The sequence below is a fragment of the Salmo salar genome, chromosome ssa01 (genome assembly GCF_905237065.1).
Source record: "Salmo salar chromosome ssa01, Ssal_v3.1, whole genome shotgun sequence".
NCBI classification, from domain to species: domain Eukaryota; kingdom Metazoa; phylum Chordata; class Actinopteri; order Salmoniformes; family Salmonidae; genus Salmo; species Salmo salar.
The window spans coordinates 151,012,250-151,025,266 of NC_059442.1; the positions used below are offsets into that span (position 1 = coordinate 151,012,250).

Sequence of the window (13,017 nt, forward strand, 5' to 3'; positions counted from 1 at the left end):
ACAAAATAAGTAAACCTTTTTTTTTTTAAGTTACAAACAACACAAATAAACACAATTGGTTGGGGGCACGTAAAACGTCTGCCTTCTTCTCCGGCGCCATCTTACCATGGTCACAATAACTATAAATATCTTCTATGTAATCATATATATATATATATATATATAAATAATTTAACCTTTTTTTTAACTAGTCAAGTCAGTTAAGAACAAATTCTTATTTACAATGATGCCCTACCAAAAGGCCTCCTGCGGGGCTGGGATAAAAATTAAAAAAAACACAAACACACATCACAACAAGAGAGACACAACACTACATAAAGAGAGACATAAGACAACAACATAGCATGGCAGCAACACATGACAACACAGCATGGTAGCAACACAACATGACAACAACATGGTACCAACACAAAATGGCAGCAGCACAAAACATGGTACAAACATTATTGGGCACAGACAACAGCACAAAGGGCAAGAAGGTAGAGACAGCAATACATCACGCTAAGCAGCCACAACTGTCAGTAAGAGTGTCCATGATTGAGTCTTTGAATGAAGAGATGGAGATAAAACTGTCCAGTTTGAGAGTTTTTTGCAGCATGTTAAGATAGCATGCATAGGTCATCGCAAGTCTATGGAGATCTTCACAACTGCTGTAATAATCTGTGCAGAATCTCGAACGGCATTGATCTCTTGCACCATGTACTTTTAATGTATTTCAATGTCCTTTGTAGCTCAGTTGGTAGGACATGGCGCTTCTAACGCCAGGGTAGTGGGCTCCATTCACGAGACCACCCACATGTAAAATGTATGCACGCATGACTGTAAATCCCTTTGGATAAAAGTCTGCTAAATGGCTTATATCAATATTATAATAATGCAAAACAGGTCATTTGGTTCTGCGATTAGATGAAGCACAGTGATAAGTAACACAATCTGTTATATAAATAAACAAAATATCTGACACTGTATTCACATTTGAACTTTGCTGTGCTTTAAAATGGTTGAAAGCACAGTGATAGACATTTGAGTGACAACTAAACCAAAAATCAGACATTGTTTTTCCATTGGAATTTGGTTGTGCTTTTAGATGGTTGAAAGCATAGTGATAACACATTGGAAATTCAACTAACTTTTGGCTGTCTTTTTTGTTGTTGTGAATATAGGTTTTAATCTCATCGATCCATGTCTCAACAAAATGTTACTCAATTATCCACATTGAAATGTCAAGGTGTGCCCATTGGGATGTAGCTATATAGCTTGCTACAAGTACAGTATAAGAGTATAACAGTGAATTTGATATTGTTTTATTTTGATTTTCATGGTCAGAATGTCACTTTGTGTCTCTGTCTCGGGCCACTCCTGATTGACTCCTGCAGCAGTGGCTGTGCATCTCGCTACGGTCGGAAAGGCAGACACAGACGGACAGCAGACTAGGGGACCTTAGCCAACCACACACAGAGGTGAGAGAGGCTTGACTATGGGAGGCATTACAAGTCCTTTAGATGTTCCTTTCTATGGTTTCTGTTCAGCAGATGAAGCCATAGTACTAGCTGACTACATCATGAGAAAACACCATAGAAGACATCGCAGTTTTCATGTTCTCTAATCTGTCATGCAATGTTTCTAATACTGGACATTTGCAGCACACTCACACACACTATCCCATTGACAGACTAGCCCACACACTCTTAAATGGTCTCGCACACTCACAAACTCTTTACGACTATGTGGTACACTCCTTAGAGCCCAAAATTCTCCAACTAACATGAAACTCCAGAGGAGCTATGAGTCGGTAAGAGTTCGCTGTGTTATACACACACAAACACACTCACCAGTGCTGCTTGTATTATCTTCTCCTGGAAGGTTCCCTACAGCTCCAGCTGAGGGTCAGACCACTTTATCTTTTACCTCAGAAATGAAGGGATGAAACTGAACGAAGGATTAGAAGAAGAGTAGAAGAAGTGATAAAGCCAGACCAGCTGGCTTAGAGGAGAGAACCCAGAGAGCTGGGTGACTGTTTGGCTCAGAGCTAACTGTACACTGACAGGAGAGAGACATAACCAGCCCCCAGCAGCACCCTGGAACACACACACCCCCCGGTGACCTCCCCAGTGTGTGCTGGTTGGGTGCGTGTCTGTGGCAGAGGTCTAGTCAGCAGTCTCTGTCACTCTGGGTATATTTAGCTATATTTATCCAACTACACCACGATATACTGTAGGTGGTGTGTGTGCCGCTGACACTCTGGCCTTTGTTCCCGAGTGGCACAACGCTCTAAGGCACTACATCTCAGTGCTATAGGCGTCACTACAGATACAGCCTGGATTCGAACCAGGGTATCACAACTGGCCGTGATTGGGAGTCCCATAGGGCAGCGCACAATTGTCCCAGCGTCGTCCGGGTTTGGCCAGTGTAGGCCGTCATTGTAAATAAGAATTTGTTCTTAACTGACTTGCCTAGTTAAATAAAAAAATAACATGTAAGCTTTGGCATAAGAGCCCAGGATTACTGGTCTAAAGGCCTATGGCTCTTCACATACCAGAGAGAGAGAAAGAGATCAAACCTATGAACACTGCCTAGATTTCAACACACTGAGCATCTGCTATAGGCTGAGGATTAGTTTACACCTGTCCACTTCTCTTAGATCCCTGCAGATGAAGGAAAATAGATGAGGTGACGACTGAGGAGAGGAAGCTACTAGACAAACCTACAAAGTTCCTATAGGGTTAGTGTGAGGATACAGTGATTCTTGAGGAACAAGGATATCACACATACACACACAATGATAACAAATAGTGGGCAGCACATTGGTCACAGCTGTGGGCATCTCTTTATGCATGAGAGCTCAGGTATAAACCTACTCTATAGCTGATGGGAAGTTACACCTTCACAACTTTAATGGCTTCCCCACGCCGATGACTTTACTGTACTTGGCTACGACCTGCTGAGTCCCCAGATTCACCACACACAGTCTGGAATTACTATATATCGTACAGCTCATATACAGTACGGTGCTGACATGGCAAATATTTAGTTTGAGCCTAAGCTAAGCAGTCCTAAAGTCTGTCTGTCTAAGAGTTCAGTTCAGGTTCAGTTTGTTGTTACAGGAAAACATCAGCACATCCAGGCCATTAACGAGTTAGTTGACAGGTTTGTGTCGGTGGCTGTTTGCAGGTGTGCGCTCGCATTTACTAGATGGTCCTGACCATTAGCACCCCTGATTCCCCCACCCTCAAGGAAGAGACGTGGGAGAGAAAGAAAGAGAAAGAGAACAGGCGGCAGTGGCAGAGAACAGACGGCAGTGGCAGAGAACAGACGGCAGTGGCAGAGAACAGACGGCAGTGGTAGAGAAGACAGGGGCGATAATAGAGAGCGCTCATTAAAACATCTGGTTGTCTTTACATAGGCCTTATAGATACTGACACTGTTTGTTTGTCTTTCACCCACACTGCAATCACACATACACGCATACGAACGCAATAACTTGTGTTCCCTTGTCCGCTATCCCCTGTCCCCTCTCAGTAGCTTTTGGCTGGAGACCCGTTTCCCATAGAGCTGCTGGTTCAAGCCCCATTCCGGTGTTCCACCTAAATCGCTACACCTGCATCACAGACGGGAAGGCACTTCATGTTCTTTTCCTATATAAAACCCTTCCTCTAGCAGTGTGGCTTTTCATTGGACCATGTCATGTTTTAGTTATGAATGAACCAGTCAAACAAACTATAGCTGTAACAAACCTGTGGTGTAGTAAGGTTTACTGGCAGAGTGTAGAGTAAACAATCACTCTCCTTTCCTCTCTTTTCACTCTGCCCTCCTTTCCTCTCCTCTCTTTTCCATCTGCCTTCCTTTCCTCTCCTTTCCCTCCGCCCTCCTCTCCTTTCCCTCCGCCCTCCTTTCCTCTCTCCTCAGCCCTCCTTTCCTCTCTCCTCAGCCCTCCTTTCCTCTCTCCTCAGCCCTCCTTTCCTCTCTCCTCAGCCCTCCTTTCCTCTCCTCTTTCTGCTCTGCCCTCCTCTCCTTCTGACCGCCTCTCATCTTGCTGTTTCCCAACCCCCCCTCCCTCCTCTCTACCCTCTTCTGTGGGGGACATGACTAATGGCCACAGAGAGCAGTAGTGCTTGTAGTGGATAAATCAGTGAAGAGAATCCCTGTCTGCACATGACATTATCCCCCCAGCATTATACAAGCTGTAAAAGTTTCAAATGCCAGTTACCGGGAGAATGGCAAGTAACTACAGTACATATGTTTTAATTCACTGGAGAATGCGTCTGGTCTGGGGTAGGGGTTATGGGCTAGGGTTGAGCTGGTGTGTTGGGTTAGGCTGAGCGCCCTGTAGGGTTGGACTGGGACCAGCAGAGAGCCCTGTGCTGCGTGTTTGGGTTGGGGCGTTGGTCCAGAGATGAGATTATGTGGGGTAGGGTTGTGGCTCCACTCCTCAGAGGATAGGGTTACTGTGAAAGCCATGAGCATGTGGAAACTAATCTGCCTTTACCAAGCTGCCTGGCATAGATCACAGTCCACACTACGTCTGGGTGTTTCACCAACTGCTTGCATCTCTTCCAGTCAATGGTGTTTAGAAAAAAGCTTGAAAACCCCATACTTCTAAGTACAGCTCAATTCATGCACTCAAGTGGACACACACACACACCTCTCTAAGTGCAGGAGGGCATCTCAACAATGAGCAGGAAACCTTTGAAGTGTTCGCTCTATCCTGGGTCAGTCATAACAACAGACTGGAACAGCCATAAAGGACACAACAGGTGGATACACACTGACATGACATGGCTATGAGCTGGGGCTGAGGGTATACGGGCCAATTTCCAGGACAAAGTTTAAAAACCAATTCCTGGAATAAAATACACTTTCAATGGAGATTCCAGGACTGGGTTTACAGTTTCTTCAGAAAGTATTCACACCCCCTTGACTTTAAACTTTAAAAAAAAAATGTATTTAATTACAATTTATCTACACAAAATACTTTGTTTAAAGTGGTAGAACATTTAATTTATTTCTTATTAATGGAAAATATAACACTAATTTATCTGGATTAGTCAAGTATTCAACCCTCTGTGTCAATACATGTTAGAATCACCTTAGGCAGTGACTACAGTTGTGAGTTGTTCTGGGTAAGTCTCAAAGAGCTTTGCACACCTGGATTGTACAATATTTGCACATTATTCTTTTAGAAAATTCTTCAAGCTCTGTCAAGTTGATTGATGATCATTGCTAGACAGCCATTTTCAAGTCTTGCCATAGATTTTCAAGCCGATTTAAGTCAAAACTGTAACTAGGCCACTCAAGAACATTCAATGTCGTCTTGGTAAGCAACTCCAGTGTATATTTGGCCTTATGTTTTAGGTTAATGCCCTGCTGAAAGGAGAATTTGATTCCCAGTGTGTTGGAAAACTACCTAGACCTTGCCGATGACAAGCATACTCATAATATGATGCAGCCACCATCATGCTTGAAAATATGATGATTTGTACTCAGTGATGTGTTGGATTTGCCCCAAACATAACACTTTGTATTCCAGACAAAAAGTTAATTTCTTTGCCATTTTTTGCAGTATTACTTATTGCAAACAGGATGCATGTTTTGGAATATTTGGATTCTGTACAGGCTTCCTTCTTTTCACTCTGCTATTGAGGAGTAACAACAATGTTGTTGATCCATTTTCAGTTCTCCTATCACAGCTATTAAACTCGATAAGCGTTTTAAAAATCACCATTGGCCTCATGGTGAAATCTCTGAGCGGTTTCCTTCCTCTCCGGCAACTGAGTAAAGGATCACCCACCCTCCAGTCACCCAAGTCATAGACTGTTTTCTCTGCTACCGCACGGCAAGCGGTACTGGAGCACCAAGTCTAGGACCAAAAGGCTCCTTAACAGCTTCTACCCTCAAGCCATAAGACTTCTGAACAATTAATCAAATGACCACCGGACTGTTTACATTGACCCCCTCCCTCCATTTGTTTTGTACACTGCTGCTACTGGCTGTTTATTATCTATGCATAGTCACTTCACCCCTACCTACATGTACAAATGACCTCATCTAACCTGTACCCCCTGTATATAGCCTCGTTATTGTTGTGTTACTTTTTATTTTTTTACTTTAGTTTATTTGGTAAATATTTTCTTAACTCTTCTTGAACTGCACTGTTGGTTAAGGGCTTGTAAGTAAGCATTTCACAGTAAGAGCTACAGTTGTTGTATTCGGCATGTGACAAATAAAGTTAGATTTTATTTGAGGGTAGGGCTCCCAAGTGGCGCAATGGTCTAAGACACTGCATCTCAGTGCTAAAGGCGTCACTACAGACCCTGGTACGATTACAGGCTGTATCACAACCGGCCATGATTGGGAGTCCCATAGGGCGGCGCACAATTGGCCCAGCGTCGTCCGGTTAGGATTTGGCCCGAGGTAGGCAGTCATTGTAAATAAGAATTTCTTCTTAACTGACTTGCCTAGTTAAATAAAAGTAGGATTGGTGCCTAGAGAATGACAGAAGTCTCTAGTGGCCAAAAGGCTGTACTAGCATCGATAGCGCCATTGAGGGCTTCTACCATTTCAAACTTCATTGGCTGATCCCTCTTGGTGACCCTGTTGGAGTCATGTCCAACCGGGTCATCAGTCAATCGGGAAGAAAATGTACTACTTCAAAATGGAGATTGCCTCAATGGCGCTGCCCATGCGGTCACAGCCACTATAATGGCAGATACAAAGATGAGTCCTCTAGCTCTATGGATGGGTGTTAAATGTCCCCCCTTGCATTGACACATGCTCAGCTGTTCGGTAAGGGCAAACTGTCCAGCCAGAGTCACTCAGCAGTAAAGACACACACACACAAAGACTCCAGAAAGAAACCGCCCCAGAAACTCCATCTCCCCCCTGTGGGCTACACACACACACACATCTGGCCTCAGAAACCTCAAACCCTCCAATTACAGGGAGGAAACTCCAAGTATCCTCCACCCTGTCATCATCTGATTGGCTGGGGTCATTACCTAAGCAAACTGGGTAATCAAACACAAACCAGAGAAAAGAGCCAAACCCTCCTAAAACACGAGACCAACTATGGGACTGAAACTCTTCATCTAAAACCAGCCTGCCTGGGGTTTTGGATGAAACCAAAATGAGAGGGAGCATTCTGCTGTGAGACAGTTGAGCTCTCAGTATCATGTCTTTCACTGTATAAGCTCTCCAACAAGGCTTCCTTTCAAGTTCAGGTTTATTGTAACTCATCTTTACTTAACAGGTATGATAGATTATGTTATAGGGGTTCTTGCCTCACTCAACAGCAGTGTGTGTGTATGGTAAGTCAATTCATTCTCTTGTCCAATGCAGTGTTTGAGATATACAACACCTCTCTCTAGTGATTAAAAGTCATAACAGCAGACAATCACATATTGCCAGATAGACCAACCTGTTGCATCAGTGTGAAGTCTGAACTCTGCACCCATTTTGTCAAGAGATTACAAACCATAACAGAGGTTAAGAGCAGACGTCAGTCAATTTGGTTTATTATGTAAAATAAATAACAAAGAAACAAGGTAATAATCAAATAAAATGGTCTATTAAACTACAAAATGTGGGAGCGTATAACCTGTTTGTATTTGCTGTTTAAACCACCATCCAAAAATACTATTGAAAACTGAAGTTTACCTGGAATGTTTCAGAGAGATGACCTGTAATATAACCTCTACAGTTTTCTGTAGGGAACAAACATAAGTCACAGCAAGCAAATATTCATTTTTTTGGGAATACCATTTGCATTTGAAATAACTGTCCTAAAAATAAAAGAACATACACTATATACGGTTGTAGTTGGATCAGACTTAAAAAAAAACATGTTTCAACAAAGACAAGAGCTAAAGCAGTGCTACTGGGCCAGATGATGAGTCCAAATAGTCTACAGTGGCTTCCTTACCTCCTCTCCTTCAACTGGCCAGATCTTTTAAGTCAGTTTAGATGAAGGAAAGGAGACAAGGTAACCTCTCCAGCAGTTCCTCAGTGACCTGGGGGACCCATCCATCCCACAGTGAATCTACAGCCTCAGCCTCCTAGCCAAGCCCCCAAAGCAGCTGCTCCCTAATCAGGAGTCTCCAGTCATTATGGAAACAAACTCCTCCTGGTTGACTGGGAGAAAGAGAGAGAAAACTTTGTTTTGAACGCTGAACGTCACTTTAACATTTTAAATTGATGGTTATTCAGCTGAATGTGTGCGAGTGCGTGTTAGCGAGTGAGTGTGTGTGCGCGCATGTATGCCGTGTCTGCTCCCTGTGTGTACTCACTCTCTCCATCTCCGTCTGTATCGAACTCATCGATCATGCTGCGCAGCTCCTCATCTGTGATGCTCTCTCCAAGCTCTCTGGCCACACGTCTCAGGTTCCTCATGCTGATCCTCCCGGAGTCGTCATCATCAAACAGCTTAAAGGCCTTCAGGATCTCCTCCTTAGGGTCGCGCTGTAGCATACGGTCTGTCACTGAGACAAATAACATGGATAAACACACAGGGTTAAATGCAGTGAATTGAGTTGACATGATCCCTTACAGTACAGCGAAGCATGTCTGCTCTACATATCATATTTTGTCCAATCAGGGGTTGTGAGGGGGAATACAGGAGGAGTAGAAAGTGTGCAGCATTAATAAAGGCACACACACCAACAAAAGGAATGTACACTAATATTAGGCATGGAACTATTCCAATTGTGTGTAATTATACAACATGAAATTAAACACAGCAGGAACTTACCGACTTCATTAAAGTCATCAAAAGTTATTTTGCCATTGCCCTCTCTGTTGTAATCTTTTAGTATCTTCAGCACATCCACTTTCTTCACCTCAAAACCCAGAGCTCTCATTGCCACCTTTGGGTGAGAGCGGAAGAGTTATGTATGATACTTATACTGTCATATTAGACAGCAGAGGGACACCAGAATACTAGTAATTTTACAAGGTTGTAGGTAGACGTTTACCTTGAGTTCATGGTAGTCTATCTCTTTGTCTTTGTCTGTGTCGAACAGCTCAAATGCCTCTTTGATTTCAAGCTTTTGCTCCTCAGTCAGCTCTCTCCTCTTCTTCCGCTTGGTTTTATCCACTGCCAGCTCAGTCCTGAACATCAGTGTCAGGTGTTGTGTCAAAACAAAGAAATAGCATAGGTTGACTATAGACACGATGAGTTAGTCGATGAATCACTTAATCACATGTACATATTACCTCAATTATCTCGACTAACCGGTGCACCCGCACATTGACTCTGTATCGGTACCCCCTGTAGTGTATATAGCCTCGCTATTGTTATTTTACTGCTGCTGTTTAATTATTTGTTACTTTTATTTTTTAAAATTTACTTAAAACTATAAAACTTCTTAAAGCATTGTTGGTTAATGGTTTGTAAGTAAGCATTTCACTGTAGGTCTACAACTGTTGTATTCGGCACATGTGACAAATAAAATGTGATTTGATTTGGAAATACTTCATTGCGACTACATACACATATTACACTGTCAGGTGCTAAGGTTGAGCAACACAGTTGGTTACCAGCTAACAATAGCTAGCTAACTATCAAAAAAATATAACGCTAGCTAGATATGCTCGCTAACTCGCCACCATTGGCAACAAGGAATCTCGCTGGTTGGTGCTAGTTTGTTTCACAGTTCTTGCTAGGTAGTAATCCAATCGTTTAAATACTGTGCTCGAATAATAAACAAAATACCTTAAAGACAGACTCATCATTGAAGTTGTGCTATGTAGACCTAAAATGTCAAGCGAATCCGACTAAACGTGAACCGGTAACAGGCACACAATAGCTTCCAAAATCACAACAAACCACCTTGTAGCAAATCCGTTAATCCGCGCGTGTTTCGTTGATTCCCATTGGTTGCTACATCATTGCTCCGCTACAAAGTCACTTTTGATTGGACAAATGAAATATCGCGGTGCTGCACATTTTCCTCCCGAAAAGACGTCCCGAAGTGCTTGTTACACTCTCTGCCCAGTAGAGGGTGATGCATGTCCATATTGACAAGCGAGGCAGAGACCAGTGATGGAAAATACTCATGCATGAGATCTGTTTCACAGTCTTTAGACCCAAGTGAAGCAAGAGGGACTGGTAGACCTACACGTGAGCTATCTTGTGCTGGTTACCGGCTGTTCACGTTTGCGATGACAAGACAACAGGTGACGCCTCGGGTATCATAGTGGTTAGAGCGTTAGGCCAGTAACCTGAAATGTTGCTGGATTGAATCCCGTGCTGACAAGATAAAAATATGTCAATCTGCCCCTGAACAAGGCAGTTGACCCGCTGTTCCGTTAGGCAGTCATTGTAAATAAGAATTTGTTCTTAAGTGACTTGCCTAGTTAAATAAAGGTTAAAAAAAAGAAGAAATCCTTTCTATGTGAAATCAGTTAATCAGGATCAGTATACAAACTTGATCTTCATTAGCAAAAGTCTGCATATTTGATGATAGCTATGGAAGACATGTACCACCCTTTGCCCATTGCATGAGAACTTAATTTTTTTTGTTTGAAATATAATCAAATGTTGATAACAGCAGAGACATATATTTAGAATATATCAAAATATATCACTCTGGATAACGGTAAGTAGTAGTAGTAGTAGTAGTAGTGGTAGTGGTAGTAGTAGTAGTAGTAGTAGACCTCTCCATCATGGTTGACAACTCCACAGTGTCACCCTCCCAGAGTGCAAAGAACCTTGGTGTGACCCTGAACAATACCCTGTCGTTCTCTGCAAACATCAAAACAGTGACCCACTGCTGCAGGTTCATGCTCTACAACATCCTTAGCGTACAACTCTACCTCACACAGGAAGCGGCGCAGGTCCTAATCCAGGCTCTTGTCCTCTCCTGTCTGGACTACTGCAACTTGCTGTTGGCTGGGCTCTTCACTTGTGCCATCAAACCTCTGCAATTTATCCAGAACACTGCAGCCCACCTGGTTTTCAACCTTCCCAAGTTCTCTCATGTCACCCCGCTCCTCCACACACTCCACTGGCTTCCAGTTGAAGCACGCATCCACTACTATAAACCAGGGTGCTTAACTACGGAACAGCAAGATGAACTGCCCCTCCCTACCTTCAGGCTATGCTAAAACCCTACACCCCAACCCGAGCACTCCGTTCTGTCACCTCGGGTCTCTTAGACCTCCCACCCCTATGGGAGGGCAGCTCCCACTCAGCCCAGTCCAAGCTCTTCTCTGTCCTGGTGTAACAGTGTAGGTTCCGTCCCTCTCTTCGCCCCAACCCGGGCTCGAACCAGGGACCCTTGCACACATCAACAACTGACACCCCACGAAGCATCGTTACCCATCGCGCCACAAAAGCCACGGCCCTTGCAACGCAAGGAGAAACCCTACTTCAAGTCTCAGAGCGAGTGACGTCACTGATTGAAACGCTATTAGCGCACACCACCGCTAACTAACTAGCCATTTCACATCGGTTACACTCACCCCCCTTTTCCACAGCAACCAATGATCCGGGTCACGGCACCAATGTAACAGTGTAGGTTCCGTCCCTCTCTTCGCCCCAACCCGGGCTCGAACCAGGGACCCTGGCACACATCAACAACTGACACCCAACGAAGCATCGTTACCCATCGCGCCACAAAAGCCGCGGCCCTTGCAACGCAAGGGGAAACCCTACTTCAAGTCTCAGAGCGAGTGACGTCACTGATTGAAATGCTATTAGCGCGCACCACCGCTAACTAACTAGCCATTTCACATCGGTTACACTGGCACCCCAAAGGTGGACCCAGCTTCCCCCTGAAGCTAGGACAGCAGAGTCCCTGCCCATCTTCCGAAAAAATCTGAAACCCTACCACTTCAAACATTATCTTAAATAATCTTCCTCCTCACCTCGACCCCCCCCCCTTCTAGATCTGACTCTACTGATAGCTACGTTATTGAGGAAAATGTGCTTTCTATGCCTGTGATATGTGGTTGTCCCACCTAGCTATCTCAAGATGAATGTAAGTCGCTCTGGATAAGAGTGTCTGCTAAATGACTAAAATGTCAAATATAAAATGCAGTAGTAGTCATAGTAATAGTAGTCGTCGTAGTAGTAGTAGAGGCCAGTATTGGTAATTATGTAACAATCGTAGTAGACTACTAGGCCATATCAGGAAAGTGTAGATTTTGTTTCACTTTTATCTCAGTGTAAAATTCTCAATTGAGCTACAGGGTCTTTCCACCAATTCAGTTCGATTTCACAACATTTTTACATTCTTTCATAAAGAGCACATGTTCCACATTTTCCCATCTCAAGAGCAAAACAAATAAAATACTTCTATAGTAATTACCTTAAGTGCCAAATAAAGTAACAGGGTTGACCGTAACAGGGTTGATAATTTCATCTTAAATTAGCCATATATCTCCTTATGACAGGGAGAATGGAAGCTTTTTGTGTGCAACATAGAGGGGCAATTGAATGCAAGCTTCACCAAAAAAAGTTAAATTGTTGAAACATTTCTAGCCTGTCTATCTACTTTATGTGTTATGTAGCTCAGTTGGTAGAGCATGGTGTTTGGAACACCAGGGTTGTGGGTTTGATTCCCACGGGGGGCCAGCACAGAAAAACAATGTATGAAATTGTATGAAATGTATGCATTCACTACTGTAAGTCACTCTGGATAAGAGTGTGTGTAAAATGTAAATGTAATGAAAAATAGTAGAACCAGCCCATCTGCTTTTACATTTAAGTCATTTAGCAGACGCTCTTATCCAGAGCGACTTACAAATTGGTGCATTCACCTTATGATATCCAGTGGAACAACCACTTTACAATAGTGCATCTAAATCTTTTAGGGGGGGGTAGAAGGATTACTTTATCCTATCCCAGGTATTCCTTAAAACCTGTTGAGGGTAGGGGGCAGTATTTGCACAGCCGGATAAAAAACGTACCCGATTTAATCTGGTTATTACTACTGCCCAGAAACTAGAATATGCATATAATTATTGGCTTTGGATAGAAAACACCCTAAAGTTTCTAAAACTGTTTGAATGGTGTCTGTG

At 43.3% G+C, this 13,017-nt stretch overlaps 2 protein-coding genes across 4 annotated transcripts in view; both read right to left on the reverse strand.

Annotated features, from left to right (window-relative positions):
- The window catches only part of LOC106568324 (myocyte-specific enhancer factor 2C), a 44,600-nt gene extending 42,300 nt beyond the window's left edge, over positions 1–2,300 (reverse strand). For 2 of the 3 annotated variants that reach the window (XM_014138589.2, XM_014138574.2), the window contains exon 1: positions 1,833–2,300. The gene's annotated coding sequence lies outside the window, so the exon portion shown is untranslated. The remainder of the gene's footprint in view (positions 1–1,832) is intronic. The other variant, XM_014138601.2, reaches the window with a different exon arrangement.
- Positions 2,301–7,483: 5,183 nt separating this feature from the next.
- On the reverse strand, positions 7,484–9,803 carry LOC100286508 (centrin 3). The gene is given in 5 exon segments (NM_001146447.1): positions 7,484–8,127; positions 8,283–8,474; positions 8,744–8,858; positions 8,967–9,102; positions 9,707–9,803. Coding segments are annotated over 5 exon segments (507 nt in total). The 5' UTR covers positions 9,727–9,803; the 3' UTR covers positions 7,484–8,083.
- Between the last annotated feature and the right edge of the window lie 3,214 nt (positions 9,804–13,017).